This window comes from Paralichthys olivaceus, chromosome 11, assembly GCF_024713975.1.
Source record: "Paralichthys olivaceus isolate ysfri-2021 chromosome 11, ASM2471397v2, whole genome shotgun sequence".
NCBI lineage: Eukaryota > Metazoa > Chordata > Actinopteri > Pleuronectiformes > Paralichthyidae > Paralichthys > Paralichthys olivaceus.
The window spans coordinates 15893746-15913848 of NC_091103.1; the positions used below are offsets into that span (position 1 = coordinate 15893746).

At 41.4% G+C, this 20103-nt stretch overlaps 1 protein-coding gene across 14 annotated transcripts in view; it reads left to right on the top strand.

Moving 5' to 3' along the window:
- dock10 (dedicator of cytokinesis 10) overlaps window positions 1-20103 on the top strand; it is a 60772-nt gene that overhangs the window by 14370 nt on the left and 26299 nt on the right. For 9 of the 14 annotated variants that reach the window (XM_069534069.1, XM_069534068.1, XM_069534073.1 and 6 more), the window contains exons 1-8: window positions 5272-5775; window positions 13319-13438; window positions 15340-15429; window positions 16484-16566; window positions 17944-18016; window positions 18306-18443; window positions 18743-18877; window positions 19376-19562. In XM_069534069.1, coding sequence (XP_069390170.1) covers window positions 5617-5775; window positions 13319-13438; window positions 15340-15429; window positions 16484-16566; window positions 17944-18016; window positions 18306-18443; window positions 18743-18877; window positions 19376-19562 — 985 coding nt within the window. In that variant the 5' untranslated portion in view covers window positions 5272-5616. Of the gene's footprint in view, window positions 1-5271; window positions 5776-10815; window positions 11100-13318; window positions 13439-15339; window positions 15430-16483; window positions 16567-17943; window positions 18017-18305; window positions 18444-18742; window positions 18878-19375; window positions 19563-20103 lie in introns of those variants that run through there. The other 5 variants (XM_069534072.1, XM_069534079.1, XM_069534078.1 and 2 more) reach the window with 3 other exon arrangements.

Here is a 20103-nt window from a genome sequence, read left to right on the forward strand (position 1 = left end):
TGCAAAGTTGTATTTATCTAAGAGCTTTAAAGATGGGTCTTTTGAACTACAGATATAGAAACTGTACGACTTGATACATTTCATTTGCTCAAACAAATCAGATCATTACATATATAAATATTTCTTGCATGATCTGCAATTGGGTTTCTGAGAAACAGATTTTTTATTTTATCTGAAAGTTTGTAGTTTCAGTGCTCTCGTCTTTCTGTAGCTGCTCAGTATGAATCCACCATCTCTGCAGCACATTACACAAAAACACTGCATGTGTGTGTGTGTGTGTGTTGTGTGAGAACAGGGGGGTGTAGTGCATAGAGGTTGACCCTGTGTCCCTGTTGTTGCCCTGCGAGTACCACGATGGGGGGCCAGGCCGGAGTTTGCCGAGAGCCCGGCACCCGTGAGTGACAGCATCCTTCCTGTTGTGGTCACCATGGGAACAGGATAGTGTTTTCCCAAGTAAACTCAGCGGAGCCCTGTGCCACATCAAACGCCGCTGCCATGAGTCAGCCTGCAGCTCTACAGGGAGCCTAACTATAGCCCAGTTAACTGCTTACAAGGCAGTGCGGATGAGTATTAATGGACTGTGGTTTCCTACACGGCCTAGTCGAGGTATTTGAAGTCAGTAAAATAGCTTATGTTTGTCCTTTAGTCTAAATAACATGCATGCATGTGCAGCCAGCACACACGCACCCATACAAACCAAACTCCTGCAATACTAGTGCACATGACCACTACTTTTTCACCTCCGGTGTTGTTGAGCAAAGTAAAAGTTCCACTGAGAGACGGAGGGATTTCAGAGACCGATACCGTACAGCTGGAAAACATTAACTCTGAAAATGACGGCCCTATACACCCCGATGATGTCATCCTTTACAGACGCTCAGACTGACACACAATTGGTTACACACAAGCAAACTTTTTCCAAACACATTCCTTATTAGCTAACCTCCTAGTGTTTCTTTTATTTCAGCAGGTCATCTGAAAAACACTCAAAACGATAAACTCTGTCTTCAAGTTCTACACTTTATGTTTTATAAATGAGCAGCATAAATATGAGTTATATTGTATTGAAAACCAACAATAACATTAAAATCTCTTTATGTTAAAACATAAAAATAAAGACTGCTTTCCTGAAATAAAACATGCAGAACCATAACTCGAAAATAAGTACTTTTATACTCTGCTACTTTTATTGAAGTTCTTTAAAAACCTCTGTCTTCCTGTGTGCTTGTAGTTTAAAGTAAACGTGAAAATATAGACAATAATGAATCTACAGTTTATTACAGTAAGGAGGACATTTTTACCCTGTCCATTGGTTGGTTTGTTTGATTGTCAGCAGGATTACGCACAAACTACTGTACGAATTTCCCCAAACCTTGGTAGAGGGATGCAGTGTGGGCCAAGAAAGAAGCAAATTAATTTGAGTGTGGATCCGAACAAAAGGCAGATCCAGGAATATTTTGTCTTCATTTTTTTGCATTGCAAGATAGTGTGCTCTTCATCATTCGGAAATGATTAATGGATTGAGTTGGAAAAAAATTAGGGAACTGATATCAATGAGTGTGTGCAAAGTGGTGCAGCTTGATTATATTTAAGGGGCTGTTGGGCCCTGGCGGAGGTATGCACTCGACTGAGATCCATTTTAGTTTTCATATTTTTAAGGCCCTGATTCTGTCTTGGAGATCTCTCTGGGCATAAAAACCTACTCAAATACTTCTTTTAGTTATTTTCCTGAGATCAAAGGTGTTTCCTTTATTTCATCGTTCTTCTTGGAAAAGTCTGAGAAATAACAGTTCCATATCATTTCCTCTCTGAAGTTATTTGAAGAATAAATGACCCATGGAATAAAGAAGTGGTTGGTATTCACCATCTATGTTTCAAAGCAGTTTAGAAATTGGTTATTTGAGTTACAGATGAGCATAAACAGGGAGTGCCCGAAGAGAAAAAGAGCAGAAGTAGAGCAGATTGTTGCAGCTCATACTGTGCGTGTCAAGACTTAGTTTTTTTGTCTTGGGATGTGAAATTATCCTTGTAGAGTTTTGTTCTCCCTTCTCATTTTGTAATTTATTTATTCCTCTAACTGCAGTGTACTGGTGTTCTGGGAGATGAGCTGCTTAGCACTGTATCACCTCCTTGTTTGTGTCTCCATCCGCAGAGAGCCTGAGTCGGTTTCCTCGTTTCCCTTCCACACAGGTTCAAGGTCCTCATCACATATTTAACACTCCACCACCTCGTACTCTGAATGTTGCCTCGGGTGTTTTTGCTCTAAATTCATCCCTCCTCCAACAATCACAAAACGAGCTCCAGCAAAACAAACAAATTGCAGAGAGGATTGTAGTGATCAAGATAAGGCAGCTTTATTTATAAAGCACCTTTCATACACAGAGGTATATTCAAGGGACATTTAAAGGTACAGTGTGTAGAATCTAGTATTGAATTTGCATGTTGCAGCTGAACACCCCTCATCTCACCCTCTCCTTCCAAACATACAGAACCTGTGGCAGCCTTCAGTTGTCACAAAAACTCAAAAGGTGTTTAGTTTGTCCAGTTTGGACTAATGTAAAAAACATTGCGGCCTCCGTAGAGAGGTAATGTAAATGTAAAGTATTTGAATATAAAGATCAAAAGAGTAGTTTAATTGAGACTGCAATGTTATCGCATTAAGACGACAAGGTTTTCTAAAGGGAAACATACAGGAATTATTCATGGTTGTGCATCATCAGTGAGAGACTTGCAGCATGAATGTAATGTGATCAGGCCTATTAAACCACATTTAAATTCACCAGATCTTGATTTCTTTATGAGGATCTATAGATATCAGTCCCCTGAGAAAACTTTTTTTTTAATCAAGATGCATTATTCCCTGGGAAATATGTTAAAATGTCTCCCAAATCTCGCAATTTTAAAGAAAGTTATTTTAAAAATCTTGTTTTCGCCGCTTCGTGCGGATCTTCCCCAACATTACTGAGTTCTTTATTGGCCCGTGTTCCATCCTTTCACCAAGTTTTAGGAAATTCATTGAGTAGATTTTGCGTAGTCCTGCTGACAAGCCAGCCTTTTGACCAGCAAACAGGGGTGAAGACGTAACTTCACTGGCAGAGGTAAAATCACATGAACGCCATCTCAACATCACTTAAACACATTTTTTAAATCCTGTTTTCTAGTTAGGCTCTATAGGCCAGAATAGCATCATGGTTTGTATGGAAACAGTCGGTACAGTGATATGATCAGTGTCTGTGTACAGTGTGAAGGCAGGCAGAGTGAATGAGAGCTCAGCTGTGTAACATGGGGACTCTGCTGGCAGCTAGAGGGCATGATTGTGTGTGGGCATATTTGCATGACAGGACCATTGTGGAGGCCTGGCGTTCACACAAAGCCCATCTCTGTGGTTTCTGTGAGCCTTTGCTGCGGCCGTCAGGCATGTTGCACTGAAGAGCTTTTAGTGAGATGCAGTGGTTTTGGAGGCAGGGGGATGGAGAGGGAGGTGTTGCTGGTGGGTGCGGTTAGCGTTTCATCTCTCTCGCCTCTTTGTACATTGCGCTGGACATGTCTGCACTGTCATCTCCTGCAGAGTGGCGTTAATATTTCTACACTGCGTGGGAGAGAAATTGCAACGGCCCAGTGTGCACACGCCTCTCTATGCATTTATGTGTGTTGCACTGTTTATATTTAGCTATGTAAAGCATTATAACAATGAGCATTTATGTGGGTGGTGGGTGGCATTTTCTGTCACATTGACACTAATGACCTTAATCGTGACCTAACAACATCACCATGGTTACCTCCTACTCTGCAGGGAGCACGGGATGTGCAAATGTCTGGACCTCCACATTACTGTATGTGTCACTAAATTATAGACCTGCTGAGGGGCTTTGAATATTTTGCAATATGATTATATTGAGTTACAGGCAAAATATGTTAAACATCCCTTATACGGCCCTGTAGGTGCATGTAGATGTTTTTATTGCAAAGTTTTTCTGGTTGCATTTGGACACATTTGCATGTTAAAAGTAGGGATTTGTTATCGAAGTGTAATGGAAACATCCACAAATTAAGTCATAGTTACTTTGAGTGTCAAAGCAAGGACACAAGCTAAATATAAAAGCTTGAAAAGAAGTGAATTTAAACCATCACATGTATATTATCATATTAAACCTTACCATATATATTTATCCATGGGAATGTATCTATCCAATGGAGTTATTGTTCCATTGAATAGATATCACAGCTTAAAGAAGTTCATCTTGTCACAGTCAGCTGGTTTCATTTGTTTGGATCATATCAACTCTTCTCTCTCTAAACCAAAATCCAGGCTGCAAAACTCCTCCCCTCAAACCTTCGGGTGGCAACAGACTTATTTTCTTCAAATTGACATTTCAGACAACTTTCTGGTTCAAGTGTCTCTGGCACAAACACAAAGCGGAATTTTAGACAAGATTTCAAATTGCTGCAGAACATTTGAAAACCATACTGTTCTCAGAGTGCTCTTTCTTCTTTCATTTAAGCCACAAACTGGATTCACAAATGATAGGGACCAGATGTTATGGTGACATGAGAAAATCTGAGTGGTGAAAGCGATTGTCACTGGCGCTCTGGGACATCACATCTGATGTAGTCGGAATTTTATTGAAAGGCTTCAGTGGGTGTCGTATTGCCTGTTCATGTGCTGATTCACAGTCAGGGGGAATTTCATGTGGTAGCTCTACAGTCCGAAAACTCCACATGCATGCTCCGCCTGTACAGCCGCCCACTCCCCCACTTTCCAACCATCCGCTTTCGTTTCAACAGTCCCTCTCACCACTGCTCCCAAACACTCTTCCCTGAGACAAACTCTGCCCACCTCCATGCTGGAATATTAAACAGAAATTACTGTCGCAGATGCATGAATATGCATAGACACACACTGCAATGTTATCTCTAAACAATGTATGTGAAACAACAGTTTATTTCACCAAATCAGCTGCAGTGTGCAAGAGTGTGTCGTCAGTGCACGTACTGCAGAGGCACAGCCAGCAGAACTCTTGACTTGAAAGGACCGGTGTGACTGCAAAAAAACTGGACACCGAGAGGTGAATGCAGCAGAATGAAAATCAGAAAGAATATGTGTGTGTCGCTGTGCGTGTGTGTGTGTGTGTGTGTGTGTGTGTGTGTGTGTGTAGCAGCTGGTTCTGGTCAGCTGACAACTATTGTAGACTGTGATTTGTTGGGTGAGCTGGGCTGGGCTGAACCGTGCACAGCTGCAGTCTCTCTCCGCGTGTGTGTGTGTGTGTGTTAGAGAGCGAGGGGGAGAGAGAGACATGTAAGGCTGCCACTGTGTGAGCTCTGCAGCGGCAACATTAGGATCTGGAGACTAGAGCAGTGCAGGAAAGGCAGAGGAAGCTTGCAGGGCAGGACTGGTGGAAGTGAAGCCTGAGGGGGAGGTGAGGTCGGACAGCCATGAAGCCTCAGTTTTCCGGCTGGGCTTGAACACAGCACAGCATCACTGGCTGGACCAGGGGGCTGAAGTGAGCTGCACAAAACCGTGTCATCAAGACAGACAGCTGAGCTCAGGTACAGACCAGGTGAAGCCTTTACTGCTGGACGGGACCGGGCTGAGCTGAGAGTCGACAGAGGTGGATTATGGGTTGTTCGGCAAGTGTGGTCCTGCTCCTGCGCTCGGTGGGCGGGGCCGACTGCGGTCACATGTGTTCACGTCAGGACCAGATGTCATTGGATGCGGCCACGCCCACCCTAGAGGGTTTCACTACTGCCACCTCACCTTTGACCATCATTGTAATGGTAACCAGCAGCACTGCACTTCCAACTACCTCCTACCTCTAATGCATGTGTGGGCAGGTAGAGGGGACTCCATGTGGGTGTGAAGCATCACTTAATGTGCTTCACTCTATAGTTTTGTGCATTTGAAATTATAATGATGGAGACGTGCTCGGAGCCAGTAGGTACAGTGAAAGAGCTCTTTCGGTTTTGCTAGTTTGAAGCAGTCATTTGAATCCATGTTTATGAACTTATTTGTGGCATTTTGTGTTTTCTCCTCATTTCTCTCTGCAGCTGAGGTTGATGTGTGATCAGTGATCGAGGTCTGGTTGTTTCCATTCACAGCTGAGAGGCAGGAGGACGGAAATGGAGGGAGTAGAATAGAGGGGGATGGTGGGGGTCAGACATGAGGAATCCAGTTTCTGTGGGAAAATTAGCTTTCTCTGCATTTGGGCTACAGAGGACATGATAAAAATAGCCACAAAAAAGAAGGGGGATGACAGCTCTGTGAATGAATGAATGAACACATGAAAGGATGAATGGCGAGATGAAGGAATCTGTGAAGTACTTTCATTAACGTACACGTGTGTTTCTCCTAACTGACTTTCTCTTTTTAGAACAATGTTACATGTGGGACATCTGTTTGGTGTCTGTATCTAATTGTGCTGGCCAGACTTTTTTTTTTTAATTCCAGGAAAGACCCTGGTTTCTGTAAGACCAGTGGAAAAAAATGTTCAAGTTTTGGCAGGATGGGATTTTTACAGTCGCCTTTTCAGTTTCCCCTTTCTTTCTCTCCCTCTATAAACCTTCTGTCTCCTCTGGTGCTGCCTTTTCTGGTCTCTGTGGCAATCCAGTCATGATACTGGAAACTCATGTTGACCTGCAGATTCTTACACTGTAAGAATAAAAGCATCAGCTGATCCATACAGGCCAGCAAATGTTTCAAACGAGTAGGCCGGTCACAAAAATTACGATAGCGACTTATCGTATGATATATGGAGGCGTCTATGATCATTTTTTCCAACCTCGATATTGCCCGTTTGTTAACTGATCAGGTCACTGTGCAGTTTATCTATTCATGTCACACCCACAATCAGTCAACAATCCAATCACAATCGTATTCTGAGCCACTATACGGAAATGACTTGTAGGCAGCAGAGCAATGGGTGTAAGGGTTGGAGAGGATCATATGTTTTACCTTTGCAAAAGTGAGTTGTAAAGTCTGAGTGTTATAGCCGAGCGGGAACAGACGCCTAGTCTCTAAAGTCGGAGTCTGGAGGAAATCATCTGACCAACTTGACCATCGATGGTACCGTGAGTGCCCTGTACATATCCTATATAGATACAGTGTTGTATTGAACTTCAGTGGACGCTTCTCTTTCTGTTTAATTTCCTGAGTTGTTGGTTTGAAAAGATCCACAGTATAACTCGGAGCAGACTCACTTTTGTTGTGTTTGTTTTTGCCATGATTTAACTGGATTGAATGGAATTGTGTTTTGCTTGGAGGGGAGATGGAAGCCGACTTTCTCCGACACCCTATATAAGCTGCAGCACGTAAACCGAAAATAGTAGTGGCCCAGGTATGTAACCCTGGGGAACTCCAGAGGTCAAATGCAGCTTTGATAAACTTAATAAAGTCGTTTTTTGAACATATGAATGGAACCACTTTAAACCTTTACTTTATTTCTCCCAGCTGATCATGATTTTCAACAAGAGTGACGGAAGATGAGATTTGAAAGAACCACAAAGTTCATTCATAACTGAAAAACTGTTTCTTAAGACTACGGCCGGCTCTAAAACCAGACAGAAATATCAGGAACGGTGAACAGAACATGGGTCAGTAAAAAATGTTATGAAATGTGTCTCCAGTTCTTGCTCTGCCACGAGAATGTCTTTAAGAGTGGTTAAACATCTTCCATTAAACAACATGTATGTGAATTATCAATAATTTATAATAAATAGAGTAAAACTGTTAACAAAGGATTTCTTTACTGTTGAAAGGCAAACGAAGTCAAGATGCAGGATTGTTACAGCAGTCTGCACAGAAGTGATCTTTAAATTAACAAAGTACACATTTACAAGCTGGAGTCTCTCACATCCTGGATGAATATTAGTACACTTGCTGTAAGAAATGCATTCCACCCTCTTTACCTCCCTCCATCACGACACTGGTCAGGGACAAATGTGCATCTCTCTTTGGCCACTGTCAGATCTCTTTGGTGTTGACCTCCTGAGAGTTCTTGAATGTGTTTCCGGTTGGTCATTGACTTGATGTATGAATATTTATAAATGCACTGCAAAACCCAGGGCTGCTTATACCTTTACACAGCTGAGTGGACAGACTCAAATACACTTGTTACGATGACAGACAGAAAATGAGTGTGTGTTTTGGCAAGAGAATTTGAGAAATGAGCCAGCTTCCTTTAGAAGTGTATGAATCCCCATTCATCTCACCGTGTCTCTCCCCAGACCCTGTATTGCTCTAATGATGTAAAGCAGATGGCCTCTGTCTGCTTTCGTCTCCTCTCTGCTGTCTCAGCTTTCTCTGTCCTCCCGTCTCTTCTTTTTTGTCTCTTTCTCTCTTAGTTCCTATCACTTCTCTCTGTTATTGTCACACTTTCCTCTCATCGCTCCATAACAGGCAGGAAATCCTTGCATGATGTGCAAAGAGTCAATCCCAGTGATTTCCCTCCGTCTTTGTCCTTGTCTATCTGTCTTAATAATTTCCAAACTTAGATTAAGTGTCCTCTTTTCTCTTATGACTAATTCAGGTCATCCTCCCCTCCCCCCTGTACTCCCTCTGTTTACAGTTATGCTGGAGGAAAGCCACGCTGTGAGCCACCAGTCTAGTGCTCTATTTGTGCCCTCCACACAGCTGTAGTTTACTAACATCAACACCCACCCTGCCTCACCCCTGCTAAGAGGGAGGGAGCAGGCGACTGGAGGAGATGTTTAATAAGGGGGGACAACAAATGAGCGGGGTAGAGAAAGAGAGGGAATCAAAGCAAGAAGCAATCAAGGAGTGTGCTGCTGAGGATGTTTGATGAGATGAGGAGGCGACAGAGGAGGTGAAAGAAAGAGGGAGGAAAGGAGGGATGGAGCCAGCTGAGGCAGCTGGTGCAGAACAGGGGGAGGATGGAGGGAGTGGAAGAAGAAGAAGAGGCCGGGAAGTTGAGCCTCTGCTCATTGCTGCAGACATTAAATAGACTTGAAGGAGTGCAGTGCCAAGAGTGTAATTATGATTCACTGTTTCAGATGCAAAACATCAAAGTCGTATTAGTGGTTATTAAATCATGTAAACATAAGATTAATGCTTTACTTACAATGTCCTGTCCTGGTGGGGTTACAGGATCATGTTGTTGTGTCACTCTCACATAAACACCACAGATACACTCATGAGATAAAAAGTAGTATCATCTCATAGAACCATTTTATTTGTGTTTAGTATAAAAAAAGATCAGCTGCAATTTGGGGTGTGACGGCAACCGCTTACCGCAATACTGCCGTCATGTGATGCCAACCTGGGATTGAGCTCACTACCGTCATCGCTGCTTTTTTTTTTTCATTTTCATACATGTGTGGTCCTTTAAAAAAGTTATTTTTGGCAGTTTTTACCAGCTCTCTCAGTAATTTACTGCGCCTCACTGTGTCTCTATCATTCCCACTGTCAACCGAATTTAGCCAAACCGAGTGTGCCCTACCATCTCCTCCGGCTCTCCATACATCGCCTAAGTTCACAAATTCTGTTGTTTTAGCCCAGTCTGAGTTTACACGTGTCTGATGACACTGTTTGGATCTATGAGTGTGTCTGGCTGTCTGTGAGTCAGCTAGAGAAAGAGAAAGAACGAGAGCCCGCGCAAGAGAGAGGAAGAGGGCGAGCAGAGTGATGCGTGCAGCAATGCAGAAAGATTTGACTCATTGAAGAAAAGTATGAATCCTTATGTGATGATCAGTGTTGATGGTGATAGAGAGAGAGAAAAGTGAGCACTGGAGTCAGCGTGTGCGTGAGCTGTTTCCTTTCCCTCAAGTTGTAGTTTACCCAGGGGTAATATTTTGCTTCAAAAAATCCATTTCGTCACAACTATAGCTACATGGCATGTAAATGGCAGCTCCCAAAAACTGAAAACAAATCATCTGGATGACCCTCTGGTGGTTGGCTGTAGTGCTCCATGTTAGCAGATGGGATATGGGCCAAACTTAAGTGTTTATCAAATAAATGTTTTGCAAATATGGCCTGTGACATTTTAGGTTATTCTTATTGCACTGATGTATGTTAAAGTGTTCATTATGATGATATGTTTGGTTTGGGTTGACTCCCTGAGGGTCTAACCAGAAACTACATCCCTTTGAGCAGTTTACTTCCTGCCTAGAAGCAGGCCCTATAAAGTTTGTATTTTTTCTTTAAGAATACAGGTGAAGTGACCCTTCAAAAATGTAACAGTATAGTATTTTATATTATTTTATCCATCCATGCTGACAAAAGCATATTTTCTGTAATGTATAAACCACATGGGTTTGTTGTATCATCAGAAGTTGTTCCCTCTTGTACAGATCCCTGTTCTGCTATGAGGTTTAATGTGGGGAAGTGAGTGTTTGTGTGTCTACAGGCAGAACTTAGCTATAGATGTCAGTCTGAATTAATATGATACCATGTTCATTTATGTCAATTGTGGAAACTGTTTATTTACGTGTACATTGACAGTCTCCTACAAGGAGGACAGGTAAGCTGTAGAATAAGAAGTACATGGTTTGCTTGCTTATTTATATGCTTGTGTTGGCCGAAGTTGAGCTATTGATAAACTTGGAGATATGATACTCACAGTCTGATTTAGAGTGTGTGAGGGTGTGTAACTGTATACAAGGGTTGTGCCTTGACATGTCTGTTTGTAGGATTATTAGGCTATTAAAAAATATTTTCTGTATAATGTCAACTTTACACTGTCTTCATTTGTTCGCTCAAAAGGAAAGCTATCTAAGTGAAATTAGAAACTGGAGCCAGGTTGGTTGGTTTCTCTTCTCTCTGGGATTTTCTCTCTTTCTCTCTCTCTCTCTCTGTTTGTGTGTGTGTGTGTGTGTATCATTGTGCGTTGGCCATCAAACGTCAACTTCCTCTTCAAACATGTGTACTGACACAAACTCATTACCACCCGTCAGTGTTAGTTCTGCTTGTGACAGAGCACATGCCAGGCAATGTGTGTTTTTATATAACTCACTTTTAATTTTGCTTACTTAATATTCTAACTTTGCGTGACTATATTCTGCCGGCAATGAGCTTCAGGAGCAAAATCACCTTCAGGAAGAAAATAAAGAGCAAACGCGTGCGATCAAATTTCAGCCGGCTGAGTATTGTATGTATTTATATCTTTCTTTATCTTTATGCTAGTTCTTATGTGTCACATGTGAAGTGTCACCTGGCCAGAGAGTTTTATTCTTATCACTGTGTGATCTGTGGGCATTTTAATCTATTCAGTGTTTGTTGTCTGTGATTAATTTCCTTCCTTTTTGAGGGTTTGTTTGTTACATCTCATTTAGTCCGGCTGTTTGATGGGAAGAGAAATTAGCAATTTCAGTTATGATTGAATATGACAGAGCTAAAGCTACATTACTGGTTGCTATTGTTTCATGAGGGGTATGCCATGAATTCCCCTGATGTCATATGGTTTAGAAAAAAATCAAGCCACTGTCCTCAGGTCTGTTAATTTCCTATGTTGCTTACGAGCTGGGGGTTGTTTTTTCTGAAAATTAACTAATTAGCCATTAGTTATTAAGATGACTAATGGTCATGTCCATTATCAATTAACATATGGACATGGCTGACGACTTTTTTTTATGTTTTTATGTTTCCTCCTGGTGCTCAGGCTTCCTTCCACAGTCCAAAGACATGCAGATTAGGGTTAGGTTAATTGGAGGGTTATAGGTAGAAGTGAGTGAGAATGGTTTTCTCTGTATGTTGGCCATGTGTCTGTGATAAATTGGTAACCTGTCCACGGTGTACCCCACCTGTATGTACATGTATGGATGGATGGATTAATATGTTGAATATCCAAGTTATCTATTTTATATAATCTATTTATTTTTGTAGTTCTTGCCGTAGAATTATAAAAGAAATGAAGGAAGTGACCTGATAACCTTAATTTTTTATTTGTCATTAAACTGTTTTATTCTTCCTAGGCCACATCCCTTCACCAAGTTAGGTTAAAATCGCTCAAGTAAAATTTGCATGTCCTGCCATGCTCTAACACCCAGGCACTACGCCTCACCTGAATGTTCTGGACATTTTCTTTGTTTTGAACACCTCTGATTCACACATTCTCCTGCTGCATTCTTCATTATGTGAAAGGCAAACTTCTTTCTCTCTGTTTTCCGAAGTTCGTATCTAAAAACAGCTTAATTATTTCAGCGGCCCCTATCTTTGGAAAAGCCAGTAAACAAGTTTGCCAGAAAAGATGCAAAGACAGAAAAGCTGGAAAGTAGAACTGCAGATGATCATTGGTCTCGATGGAGTGTAAATCACTGCGACACTGTACATCTGCATGCTAAACTGTAAACGCTATCGGAGTATATATTAACAGTATGGGTGGTAAGAGCAGAGGGGCTTTTGGAAGGTATGCGTATGGCATGAATCACCCTCTGCTCACTTCAACTCTTTCCTCCCCTATGCTCTCTTGCTTGTTTGCCAAGAGGCCTGTTGTGACTGTTGAGGTAAGAGCCTGGGACTGCGCTGAATTTGTGTGAAACAAGACAGAGAACATTACTTCCTCTCCCTTCCTCACCACAACCTGCTCTGGCTCTTGCCTCGCTGCCGTTGCTGCTCTGTTCATATCCTCTGAATGAAAAGCAAGTGATTGCCTCTATCTGTAAGACAGAAGCAGTTATATAAACAACTTGTAGTTTGGTGTTTTGGACTGTGTAATAACAGACTTTCACTTCTAGAAGCGACTCTTTGGAGGCTCCTCTTGTGTGTCAAATCTGTACATAGTGTGGTTTATGTGTAGGTGAAGTTTACATTTACTAAAATTAAATCTATTCTCTATGCCTCTGATTAAAAACAGAAATTTCAGTTGCTTTTAAACTGTAACCATGTGTATTGAAATGTATCAGTTGTTTCAACGTCTCAGTGTTACTTCCTCTATGATTCTTTTAGGCACTAATGATGTCACGGTTAAACACAGGAAATGATCATGGCTAGTTTTTATAGTATCTGTCATAAAGATACTATAAATATCTTCATGACAGACACTACCATTTCTCCTGTCTCATTAGAGATACTTTATGATATGAAACAAAAATATATAACAAGGAATGATTGTCAGATGTGGAGATATTTATGCTAATATGATACCTGAATTTAAGTGCATATATCAACATGTTACTTTTTAAGACTTATGTTGTTTTGTTTTATTAAGCAAAATATAATTTACTGACCACTACAATTTGACCAAGAGTTCATACCAACCTTTAATGTGTTCATAATGTACCATGCCGCATCGTATAATATATCTTATCTTATTTTATTGTATGGTGTGGCTAGTTGATTCTGATCAAGTGTCTCTGTTTCTCTTTGCAGCAGGAGAAGCCTAAGCTGATCGATCCTCTTGACTATGAGGCTGTCATCGCTGAACTCTGGGAAGAGTTGAAGGAAGACCCTCTCAGAGACCTTCTCCTATTCCCTGACAATGATTTCTCGGTACGTGTGTGAACCAAATTGCACACTCTTACAAACAGCAATGAAAACACAACCTCCTTGGTGGACATAACAAGAACATTCTAGGTTTATATAAGAGTTCTGTGTCTCAGTGTAGAGCAAAGTGTTTTCATGGTTTTGGAGACATGGGGAATTTTACAGTAATCAAGAATCAAACATAATGACAAATGGGTGCCAGCTGCATGTTTCCACCATACAGAAGTCTAAAGTAGAGCTGTTTGCAAGTGTGCACATTAGATATACAACAGCAAAGTAGATCTGCCTACCTCTGCTAATGGAAAGCCTTTTACTTATCAAACTCCTTTGACCATCATCAAATATTGATGATCTGCCTCAGAGAGATCTACTGTAGACATAATAAAATCCCAGTAAAAACAGCATAGATCTATTATTTAATATCAAGAGCAAACTCTCTACCGGGTCACAGCATGGACGCTGCCTGCATAGTGCTAAGTTTAGGTCCAACATACCAATTAAGTTAAAATGTGTTTATAGTAAAAATACCACAGTTGCTAATTTTACAATGATATAATGTTTAAAATGCAATGTCTTACACTCCAGCGTGGCACACGTACAAACACTAATAATAATGCATGCTTAATATTCTGGTCTTTTCATTACACTCAACATTTTATTCTCCCCTGCTCGCTTTAGCTCTTTCTTCAGCAGTACCTTCATTACAGCGCTAATGTGCAGCTGCTGATCCGCTGTACATTAAGATGGACGTAATTGGCTGCTTGTGGTAAAAGGATTAATTTGCTTGTGAACCTCAGAGTTGTAGCTGGACTGTGTGACTCGGCTCTGGATACATAACAGTTTCCCCCTGATTTTCTTTGTCTCTAAAGTCTATTTCCACAATTGTAAGTGAAAGAAGCTTGGCAGAGTATTGCTAATGCACAAAAGGCATTTATTAGATCTGCTTCTTTGCCAGTTGGTTAGTGAGCTCAGTGTGTTACAGCCAGCTGACTGGGCTGTATGAATCACACTCTCTCTTTGTTCGTGCATAAACGCCTTTAGTGCTGACTTTTGTATTTTATTCCGCTCCGGCACAATTTATCTTGAAGTTTAAATGTTGATTCTCTGCAAACTTCATATAATTCATTGCATGACTCATAGGTTAGGTTATTAGTTGTAGTTTAATCAGTGCTGAATTATTAATCTTCCCTGCAATAAAGCTGGACAGAAACAAATTCAAGAAGGAATAGATTAAAATGACATTGTTTTTGCATGTCCACTCAAACCAAAGCTCATGAAATGGTGAGGAATCCTGATAAGTAAAACCACATATGAGTCTACTGCCTAGGCTAATGGGAATGTCGTAAACTTAAGTATTAGACAAAGTGAAATGTTAAGGGATCACAAAAGTGGTTAAGATTCATCCTCTGCGGACCATGATCATCTGTGGTCGACCAACCAGCCATCCCCATAGAGGTAGTTTGGATGGAATGTATTTATATAGTCTTTTCAGTACAAGCCATATTCACACAATCACACATTCATACAACACTACTATAGGCTGCACTTCTTGTGTCACGCACTGTTGGTGCAGCCATCATGGACAATTTGGGGTTTGGAGGATCTGTGGATTGAACCATTGAATTTCTGGTTCTTGGATGACCCGCTCTACCCCCCCTGAGACACAGCTGCCCCCAAAATCTTTACCCATCACTATTTTGGGTATTTCCTATTTTTATGAAAGCATACAAAAGCACATACATCAAATTTGATTACTCTGGGTGCTGGACAGAGGGACATTTCAAACGTTACCTAATGGGGATGTTAGTTAAATACGTTTATGGGAGCATTGAGTGGTGTCCTAATATTCTCTTTTACTGATTTCCTGTCTTGATAAGAGCCCCCTCTCAATGTTTTTGTCCCTGTAGGTTTCTACAGTGCCTCAGGAGAGACGCACTCTCAAGTCAACTGTTCCTGAGGGGGCAGAGCTACAGGCTGAATGTCTGCTGGTCAGACAGGTAAGGCTTGTGTGTGTGTGTGTGTGTGTGTGTGTGTGTGTGTGGGTGTGTGGGTGTGTGTGTGTGTGTGTGTGTGTGTGTGTGTGTGTGTGGGTGGGTGTGGGTGTGTGTGTACCGGACTTAACTGAAGCTGCTGTGGTTTTGAATGTAAGAGGCTTCAGTTGCTGTCTGAGGTCTGTCAGCTTTGGCTGTTTCCAATAAAGGACATCCTGAAACAGACTGGAGCGGTATCTCCACGCCTCTAAAATCTACCAGATGTGTGAGCATAGCTTGAAGTGTATTTGCCCCGTGTGCGCATGTGCATCTGCGAGGCCTATCAGAGTTCATTTCAGATCGACCAGCCATAATGTCAAGGGCTCAGTGGAGAAATAATATCTGCGGAGATGGAAACTCCCCAGACAGTACTGTCACAGCTCACTGGAGACTAGCCTAGTGTGTGTGTCTGACTCTCTCTTGTGTGTGTGTCTGTGTGTATGAATGTGTGTGTTTGTCTCTGTATGTGTGTGTGGTAGCTGATTACATGTTTTGTTTGTTTATAACTTGGCATTGTTAACAAAACACCAAGCTCATTCTAAACAAATGGATTAAAGAGAATAGCAACATGACATTCAACAAGCAGTAAGACGAGAGGATGTGAAACCATCCAGTCTTTGTGTGTGTGTGTGTGTGTGTGTGTGTGTGTGTGTGTGTGTGTGTGTGTGTGTGTGTGTGAGAAAAAGAGAAAACGTCCCTTTACATGCTCTATTAGAGAACTATTTCAACCCACAAGACAGAAGAGATGTAGTATGTAAAGATATCTCTGTTAGCAGAATCCTTTGGGGCATATTCTTAATTCAGTCCCTTTTCATAATTTAAATAATCTAATGATGAATCCCAGCCTGCACATCAGTAACTCGGCCTCAGGAGAGCGGATTTCTGATGATACCTTCATTGTACTTCAGCTTTCCTCACTGTCTGCTCACGTTTTTTAGCCGATCCAGGTCAGAGTTCCCTGTCATTTTGGAAAATGGATATATTTAATCATACCCAGCTTAATCTCCGTCCTCTCCTCCAGGCCTGTCAGTATTACAACTCTGAGCTGAATGTGGTCCAGTTCAAGTATGATGAATACGCCGGAGACTACCGCCTGCTGCCCAGGTAATCCCTTTTGGCATTATGGGTTTTAACCTTATAACCCAGTTTTGTCCTGAAGATAATGTTCCCAAAATCCAGAACTCTGGTCTGTTACACTGACTCTTTTTCAGATTTACAACCAAAAAGTCAGTTTAACAGTTTGAGTTGTTCTGTTAGAAGGAAACAAGGATTTTGGAGATTTCTCATTGTGAAGTATATATTTTTTGGCGTCTGCACCATTAGCATCCAAAAAATGTAAACGCTACTTAGAGTGTCACATAAACAAGGCTTCAAAATTCTGAGGCCCTTTTCCTGATGGGAAAACTGTTCTAAATCCTGCCATATAAATGTAACATTATTGGGTTGAATCCAGCCATGGACCTTTGTCTCTACTTCGTCTCTCCTCCCCTTGTTTCCTTCCAGCTCCTTCACAAGTAACTTATTCATCCAATAAAGGCAAAAGTCCCAAGAATTATAAGTAATAATATACATTTGTTAGACTGAGGTGGCAGGTCACTAGCAACAGAAACAAGCTCCCTCCATCCTTTTTTCAGACGCCCCTCTTCAAATTAGACATCCATCTACTTAGTCAGTCTTCCATTTAAATCAGTCCATCAGTCACTCAACCAGAGTTTTGTCAGTCCCACTGAGATTGACCCACAACAGCCCTGCAGTTACTGCTCTCAACCACAAGAATGTCCCTTCTCTGTCCCCTGGGTTGCCACTGTATTCTTCTAGTCGGTTCACATGACCTTATGAAAAGCCTCCCAGGATGAACTATTAAAGTGAGAGGCGTCTTAAACACACGTTAGAGCACAATAATGTGAAAATATCATTCCATAAATGTCTGTTGGCCTTTGTCATTTTGAAATGTGGGAAACCCAAGCATTATATGTTTTGTTTGCTGAAACATAAACTGTATGTCCACTGATTTATAGCATGTTGAAGTGAAGCCGTAGTGCCACAGGAATTTAAAGCTTTTGTGATTTCAGTGGACGAATATTCATCTGTCGCAGGCCGCTATCAGCCCCCCCCTGTCAGTAGCCAGCCCACGATCAACAGAATTTTTCTTAGCATAGTTCCCTTGAAGAGACTTTTATTTTTTCTCGCAGAATTTACGGCTTTGCGACTTTTAGCAGAGTGCAGCCTGGCTGTCTGCAGCTCACAGCACACACACAAAGACATTTCATCCCATGGCTTGCACACAAAGACAGCCTGTGAAATTAGTGGAGCGAGATCGAGTGAGGACGACCTATTGTTGACTCCTTGTGGATGTAGCAGAGTCAGCCGCCCACAATCATTTGCTTCAATCAAATGGTCTATTAATTGAAATTATTCCATTAGCATATTTCAATATCACAGAGCCACATTTTTCAGTTAACATTTCTCAATCTTTCATAGGAAAATGTACAAAGCAGAGAAGCTGCCGTCTCATTCTTTTGAGATTGACTATGAGGATGTGGACAAGGATGAGGTTAGTAATGGTCGATTGACACAATGCATTACATACAGTACTGCTTACATCCGGACCCTTGTGTTTAAATCTGTTTATCGCAGCCTTAAAGCTGTTAAAATATACTTTGCAAGTGCAGTTAGCTCATTACAAGTCAGAAGGACATTGTTTATGAAGATAATTTCACTGACAAATAGCCATCTTGATATAGAATAAGTCGAGAGAGGATCATTTTCTCTATTGATTACTTGCTCCTTTGCCAGGGGGATGAGTGAAAGACTAATGTATCTAAACTGATCGTGTTTTGCAGGATACCACTTCCCTGTCCTCGTCCAAAGGAGGAGGTGGAGGTGGTGGGGGAGGAGGCGGAGGGATCGGTGTCTTTCGGTCAGGCTGGCTTTACAAAGGAAACTTTAACAGCACTGTCAACAACAGCATTACTGTTCGGGTAAGAAGATGTTGGATGCTTTTCATGCTCTCAAGTTCTTTTTTCGTCGTGCTCTTTACCTCATTCTCTGACCTGGTAGTTTCAGCTTGAATTGTGCTATACTGTGTGTGTACATATACAGTACATACACATAGATATTTTCTGTATCATCATCACACCACCGTCTACTTTAAAATGTAATTCTTAAATATGATATCGATTTACCATTACTTTATCTAACTTTTAATATATAAGTCAAAATGATTTGTCTCCTACGACATCATGCATAAGTCTGAATAAGTTCATTTCTGTGTTTGCAGTCATTCAAGAGGAGGTTTTTCCAGCTCACACAGCTGACAGACAACTCCTATATCATGAACTTCTACAAAGATGAAAAGATTTCCAAGGAACCCAAAGGCTGCATCTTCCTTGACTCATGCACTGGTGTGGTACAGGTGGGTTTTGAAGCATGTCACTTAAATGAGAGTGGACTGCAATGACTACTTCAGAAAATATACTATATTAAACATTATATTATGAATATATCTATTTATATCTATTTTAGAGAAGTTTAAGGAGGATTTTCAGGCTCCTTCGAAACAGAAAAAGTAGAAAATGCTGCAAAAATTGAGATTTAAAAAAACAGTTCTGTCTTATTTAACCCTAACCCTAACCCAAAGTTGATGCAAAGTTGATGCACACAACATATTGTTAATGAGTACCCACAGCCATAGCAGATGAATACAACTGCTCATACTCACTCACATGTCCCTGATACATATACATATTCAAAGGGGGTTTCTTGTTTCATTAGGCATCCCCAAACTAAGCTAAACAAGGCTACATTTATTTTTCAGTATCTACATATCTTCAAAGGAAAAACTGTAACATTTTCCAAAAACCGAATCAAGTTATTGTTGTATAACCCCATTACCCTCTTCTTTCCCATAAAGAATAACCGTCTGAGGAAACACGCCTTTGAGTTGAAGATGAATGAAGTTACGTACTTTGTGCTGGCCGCAGAGAGTGAGCAGGATATGGAGGAGTGGATCAGCACGTTGACCCGCATCTTACAGATCAGTCCCCATGACGGGCCTGCTCCAGACCGCAAGAGCCTGGACCTCACTGACCATCGGCAGGGTGAGATCGGTTCTGTTTTTTTGTATTCAGGAATAAAGATTTGCCCACGATGGAGGAAAGAGAAAAATAATTGGAAAGGGCAAAGTGGATGGAAGCACAGACGGTCATTTAGAGGAGAGAGGGAGCATCATTCCAACACATATAAATCACGGTGTCCTTAAAAGAGGAATGATTTTATAGTCAGCAAAAACTTCACCTTTCCCTCTCTGTCTGACCTCGTCCGACTGAGTAATATCTGCTGTCTAATGGGAAATTCCTGCCGGGTGAGGCTCAGTCCGTAACGTCACTGTCAGGAAATGGAGCCCGACACCAAACAGGGACTCCACCTTGATTTAAAGCTTCATACCTTGTCATTAAAAACTTAATATGGAAGCAGAATTCATAAAAGTCATCCTTATATGCCAGCTCTATGAGAGGGTTTGGCATGGGGCCACAGCCTTAACACACTAACAGAGCATTGAGAACAGGCCCGGTGATGTAATAGCTTCAGCTGTCACGGCTCTGTGGTGTGTTAGCGTGTCTCTAAATCAGACTTGGAGCG